Source organism: Anomaloglossus baeobatrachus, unplaced genomic scaffold (genome assembly GCF_048569485.1).
Source record: "Anomaloglossus baeobatrachus isolate aAnoBae1 unplaced genomic scaffold, aAnoBae1.hap1 Scaffold_3170, whole genome shotgun sequence".
NCBI classification, from domain to species: domain Eukaryota; kingdom Metazoa; phylum Chordata; class Amphibia; order Anura; family Aromobatidae; genus Anomaloglossus; species Anomaloglossus baeobatrachus.
The window spans coordinates 16973-23696 of NW_027442571.1; the positions used below are offsets into that span (position 1 = coordinate 16973).

The window sequence follows — 6724 nt, forward strand, 5'->3', positions numbered from 1 at the left end:
TGCGTGTCGCCGCCTCTGCTGCTAGGATTGACTTTAAACAGACCAGCAAAAGAACAGGACAGGACTGCGATGGCGACGAATGATCGTGATAGACCTCGCAAATTTTTTTTTAAAAAAAATACCAGGAAAAATGCCGCATAATGCCGCCGGGGATAGATGCACCTTCAATTTCAAATACAATTCTGTTTGACATTGTGAGATCCAGCATAAAGAGACACTGGCATTTGTTGAAAAACGATAAAGACCTTAGAGCCCTGGTTAAAGAGGGTCCCTTGGTATCTTACAGAAGAGGCCATAATTTAGTCGACCTTTTGGTAAAAAATAGATTCGTGCCCACAAAGGAAAAGACATGGTTAGACAAGAAAAAAATTAAGGGTAATTTTAGATGTGGGAATTGTCCTTTCGGTTCGGCCCATAAAACGGGGGATGTAATAAGTGGGGTGTGAGTACCTCAGGGTTAATGATTTCATATCGTGCAAGTCCACTTATATAGTGTATGCATTATTCTGCCCCTGCAATTTTTATTACATTGGAAAAACTATCCGGCCCCTTTACGTCCGTTTTAGGGAACATTGCAAATCCTTAATATCAGGGATAGGTTCAGCAAGACTTATTAAACACATGCAGGAATGCCATAATAGTAATTCCAATCTACTTTCTTTTGCTGGTCTGTTTAAAGTCAATCCTAGCAGCAGAGGCGGCGACACGCACCGCACGCTGTTACAAAAAGAATCCAGATTGATTCTGGATCTAAACGCAATGGGACCGCTAGGTTTGAATGACAGAAACGACTTGTCAGTTTTTCTTTAAAGACCTTTTTTTTTTTTTTTTGGCATGTCGACTATATGACATCCTGACTGTGACACCCTTGTTTTGCTAGCACTATCTGATCATGGCATTGATTAATAGCTACTGTTTTGCATTTTAACATTATTGCATACATTGTCTCTGAAATTTTTTTTTTTTTTTTCACTAATTTAAAATAATTTCTACTGTTTTTGTGCTCGCTGTACTGTACATCAGAATTTTGTTCTGTTCTTGTAGGGATTGTGATTCTGTCCGCCTTTTGTATATTATTGTATTTTGAGAGATATGTGTATTAGACTGTGATATGTTAATACCCTTGAAGTCTTCACCTGTTTTTTGCAGCTACTAATTGTATACTTGCATTTGCATTTTAAATCACTCTGCTAATGCAGTACCCACACAATTTGTGTTAAAAGGGCGGTGCTGCATGGCAGTTTGCACTGGACCCATGGAAGCTAAGTTCTAGCGAAACGGCACGCCGTCGTCCGGCGTTGTATGGCTTGTCTCACCCTCCCCACCGCTTGTACCCTCATGTTTCCCCTGCAATAAAGACTGAGTGATATGGTGAGCATCTGGAGTGCGACTTTCTTTCTCCTTTGGATATATATATATATATATACTAGAAGGTGGCCCGATTCTAACGCATCGGGTAGTCTAGAATGTGTATGTTTGTTAGCAGATTGAATAATAATGTAATAAATTGTTTGGATGGGTTAGTTTTAATTTAGTATTCTTAAAATAGTTTATTGGTTTAAGAATGACAAATAGAACAAACAATTTTATTTTCAATAATTTATTAGATAATGAATTGGTTTCAAACTATCAATACATATATTTCATATACTATAAATGGTTACAATTTTTTTTGTATGAGAGGAAAATGAAAGGATGGGAGGGGTAAGAATATTTTATTAGGGAAGAAAGCAGGGGAACAATGAGGTAAGTGGGTACTATGGAAAGAGGTTGTGGAAACATTCCTGGTTATTTAGTTCATGTTAAATATTTTTATGATCGGTGATTAATATGAACAGTTTTAATAGATGAGTCTAATGTTTAATGATGTCCATGGCTTGTAATGAAAGAAGGTTATGAACAGTGTAAAGTTAATTAAAAATATTTTTATACACCACATTTTGTGTAAAGATCTTTTCACTCTCTTTAAGTAACTTTCCTTGTAAAGGTGTGTCAAGAACTTGTACTTTGACGTTGCATCTCATTGTCACTCTTGAAAACGCAACGTACAGTTGTCCATGGCCAAAAACTGGTTCAGGTAGATATATGCCAACACGGTGTAGAGTTTGGCCTTGTGACTTGTTTATTGTCATGGCAAATGCAGGTTTTAGGGGAAACTGACGACGGCGAAGTTTAAATGGAAGGCGAGTGTCTGAAGGACATATATCAATACGTGGAATTAACACTTCCTTTTCTTTAGCTGATCCAGTGATGACTCTTGCTTGAATAAGGTGTGAATACATTCCAGTCACAATAAGGCGCGTTCCATTACATAGTCCTTGTTTGGTATTTAGATTCCGGAGCAACATAACAATGGTTCCAATTTTAAGTTGAAGTATGTGGGATGGCATTCCTGATGGTGTTACACTGTTTAAAAATTCAACGGGATAATGTTCACGTTCATCTTCATTATCTACATCGATTGAATCATCACTTTTGTACAACTTATATTCACCTGGCATGCGATCCATTACACGGGAATTTAGTAGAGTAACGTCTTCATTTTTGGCACAGAGAATTGCATAGGAAGAGGCTTTGTTAACATTGTTTTTGTCGTTAATATCAATGTTCAAACGTTGTCCAAAAACCTCAGTTACAATGCAGTCTTTACATAACATGTCTTCAGGTATTTCTATAATGTCTTCTCCAAGGTTATATTGATTGGTAAGTTCACCGTTACCAAGTTTCAGAAGCCATTTGCTGTAATCTGGATCAGTAGATCGCATGTTGTTAATTAGTTGGAGTTTGGTAAAGTTTTTCCAAAGTTCTGACATTTTTAAGCTGGACTCAATAATATCTGTTCTTGTTCCACTTGGTATAACTGGAAGGCATTGTCGAAAATCTCCCCCAATAACAAACACTTTTCCACCAAATGGAATTACATTTTTTTCTGCTACCTTTGTGGTCATTACTTCACGTAGAAGTCTGTCAATTAAGGTCAAAGCATATTTGGAGGCCATAGTGCATTCGTCAATTATTAAAAGACTTGCATTTTGTAAAAGTTTTCCTGCTACTGTATCTTGTTTGATTCGTGAAACGGATATTTCATTGACTGGAACTGGGATGCCAAATAGTGAATGCATAGTGCGACCTTCGTTTAATAGATTTGCTGCAATACCTGTTGTAGCAGATGTCAACACTTTTTTTCCCAACCCTCTAACGTGATGTATTAAAACATCATAAAGGTATGTTTTGCCGCTTCCTCCAGGACCGTCAATAAAGAAACATTTAGGGTTCGCATTTCCTTGGTTAAGAATGGCACTTAAAATGGTGTCATATGCAATTTGTTGTTGTTCATTTAAGGAGATTCTCAGCTCTGTTGCTAACAATAATTCTGAAGATTCATTATACTGCGGAGCTTGTGGAAGTTGTATTTCAGGGTGTGGCAAATTAAAGTCAGCATACGTTTTTCCATGTAGTAATAAAATATTTTGGACATCTTGCATGGCGTAAGCTTCACATTTGCAACAATGACCAGTTTGGTTGTGAAGATGTAAGCAGTAATCTTCAATTAGATTTTCTTTGAAAAGTGTCCAAAGTTGATCAGGGTTTGTAGGGGGGCCAAACACGCAAATGTAGGCAAACAATTCACGAAGTTGCTTAGGCATATGTAGGGTTACTGCGTCTTGTAAAGTAAGTTTCCAAACTGTATCATCAAATAGAAGTCCCAAAGCCAAAGCTGCAGCTTTAAATGTATCATGTAATACTCCATGAACGGTTTTTAAATGGTTATAACTTGTAGCTCCTCTGACATGCAGTAGTAAGAGGCGAAGGCAATATCTTTCTTGATCTTTGAGACTAACAGTATACATGCGTCCAATTATTGTGCTTACTCCACGTAGTCTTGGATTCCAAGTTTTTTTCCAAACATAATGCTCTGGAATCTCTCGATACAAATATTGCCTTGCATTTTTATCTCGTTGGTTTAGCAAAAACCATTCTAGTAATGTTGAGGTTGTGGTTAAAGTTTTGGACACATCTTCGACTTGAGCATCTTCAAAAAAATAAAGTTGTTGTTGATGTGGTAAATGAATAGCTAATCGTATAATGGCATGGGACTGTGAATGCATTGGAAAGGCAAATATTCGCCACGCAGCTTCGGGAGCACTGACATATCTTGAGTCTACAAAAGTTGAAGATTCATCATGGTTCAGAGTTTTCTGTTGGATTTCGACATTAGCTTTGTCATGGCCTTTGTAGATATACTTAAAAAGATATTTAACACTTTTGATTGAACCACAGATTTCCACGTTGATGTGACAGTTGTAGCGTTTTAGTAGGTATGGATTGTATGGAACTATCCATGAGTTATTGATATGTTTATTTTTGTGAACAATGTTCTCAATATCTTGTCGTCGGTATGATGGGTAGCCATCTAAATCTTTAACAGTGTGCTGTTTTAAGTCCTTTGGAAATTTTTTAGTACATTTTCCATTTTGCATGCATGGACTTGCTGGATTAAGAACTCCACATGGACCATGAACCATATGAGACACTACAATGTCATAGAGCTCTGGATATTGTTGTTGGTTAGGAATCTCAGCCCATACTATGTTGTCGATGTCTTCCTCAGTGTGAATCTTAGAATTGGTGTCTAAGATAAGGAGAATATGTGCATGTGGTAGACCTCTTTTTTGAAACTCGATGACATGAACCATTGCTATGACTGTTCCAAACAGGCCATTTTTGATGTCTTGTAAAAGGCTTTTTAGTTTTAGCCGAAATATGCGTGCAACTAAGTCAGGCCTATGTTCTACGTGTTGCCATGGTTCCAGATGCTCGGTGATTTCAACCCATTTGGGATTACAGGTCATGGTAACAATAATGTCTGGTTTTCCATACTTAGTGACTATTGCCATTGCATCTTGATAACGTTGTTGCATGTTGCGGGGGCTTCCTTCAAATGACGAAGGTAGAATAACTGTTTTGCCAATAGGTATTCCCTTTTCAATTGATTTTTGTTGCAAATGTTCTTGAAGAACACAGTAGTCTTCTACTTTGAGGATTTTTTGATTTTGTCTTATGTAATTCAGGCGATTAGCTTCTATTTTAACATATGCATCTACTAAGTACTGTTGTGTTAGTTTTCCACCGTTTAAAATTGGATTAAAGTGATTGCGGACAGAGAGTTGAAAACTGTAGTATTGCAGTTGTGTTATTCTTCTAGTAGTACCTTGTTGTTGTAGGTTTTCATGCCAGCCTTGATCACCTCTTGGAAAGAAAAGCGGATATAGAAGAGCATCAAGGTTGCTGTGCAAAATGCTAATCCGCTGTGTTTTAGGAAGTAAAGGGTTGTTTTTGTCTGGGTGAAGATGAACTAATATATCCCTGTTAAAAGGAGGCTCTCCATCATCATTTTGGAAAACTACTGCGACCTCACTAATGCGTGGTTTGTTGTATCGCCGTGGATCTTGTCCACGTTCTTGTTTAATGGCCATGACAATAGAAGGCATTGAAGTTCCATATGTGATAGCCTTCTGTTCTTCTTCGGCTTCTACGTCTTTTAGCATGCGATATGCAGCTGCAAATGGATTGATTTGTTGTAAAAGTTGTGCAATTTGATGCATCATTTCAGTATTACACTTTTTGTTTTCGTGAACAGTCAGCCGTTGTTCTGTTGCTTCATTTGGATCCAAAATGTATAATTGAGCATATTTTGGAGTTTGGCCCATTTCTGGATGAAGTGTCCCTGTGCGGTGGTAAATTTGACCATGAATTTTAAAACAATACGGGCCAAATCCTGGCGGCGGTGCAATATTGGCTCCAAATGAAGCAAATGCATGTGAACTGTTGATGCTTCGGATATTGTCCATAAAATTTTTACTGTGTGGATGACTTCCTTTCATCAATTGCTCTAACAGATCTGAGTATTGAGGTATGGGCAACTGAATTGTCCCTTTTTGGCAGCATTGAGTGAACAGATTGTCTGCTGGTTTTTCATCGGTAAAATTGTGCGAGTTGCATTTGGAGCAGAGTGAATTCATCTTTCCACAGTAATGCTGAATAATTGTATTTTCATTATGTGTTCTGCTGGCTGTAAAAAGTTGAATATTGTGTTGAGTTTGGCTGAGATGGTAGATCATTCTTTTGTGATGAATTAGGCGATCATGTTGTTGTCTTTTTAGTTTGGAAGATGGGGATTCCTGTCTCCGTTGTTGGCTGTGGGCTTCTGCATCCTGAGCTTGTCTTGCAGCAGTTTGTTGTGGTGTCTCTTGTTTTCTACGTTGTGTGTGAGCTGTGGCATCTTGTGCTTGTCTGTCCACAGTTTGTTGAAGTGTCTCTTGTTTTCTACGTTGTGTGTGAGCTGTAGCATCTTGTGCTTGTCTGTCCACAGTTTGTTGAAGAGTCTCTTGTTTTCTACGTTGTGTGTGAGCTGTAGCATCTTGTGCTTGTCTGTCCACAGTTTGTTGAAGAGTCTCTTGTTTTCTACGTTGTGTGTGAGCTGTGGCATCTTGTGCTTGTCTGTCCACAGTTTGTTGAAGAGTCTCTTGTTTTCTACGTTGTGTGTGAGCTGTAGCATCCTGAGCTTGTCTGTCCACAGTTTGTTGAAGAGTCTCTTTTTTTTCTACGTTGTGTGTGAGCTGTAGCATCTTGTGCTTGTCTGTCCACAGTTTGTTGAAGAGTCTCATGTTTTCTACGTTGTGTGTGAGCTGTGGCATCTTTTGCTTGTCTGTCCACAGTTTGT

General features: G+C 38.1%; 1 protein-coding gene across 1 annotated transcript; it reads right to left on the bottom strand.

Annotated features, from left to right (window-relative positions):
• Positions 1–2006: 2006 nt before the first annotated feature.
• Positions 2007–6023, bottom strand: LOC142269291 (uncharacterized; the record flags this gene model as incomplete). The annotated part of the gene is made up of 1 exon (XM_075332388.1): positions 2007–6023. A coding segment is annotated over exon 1 (4017 nt), but the record flags the coding sequence as incomplete, so codon positions are not given.
• Between the last annotated feature and the right edge of the window lie 701 nt (positions 6024–6724).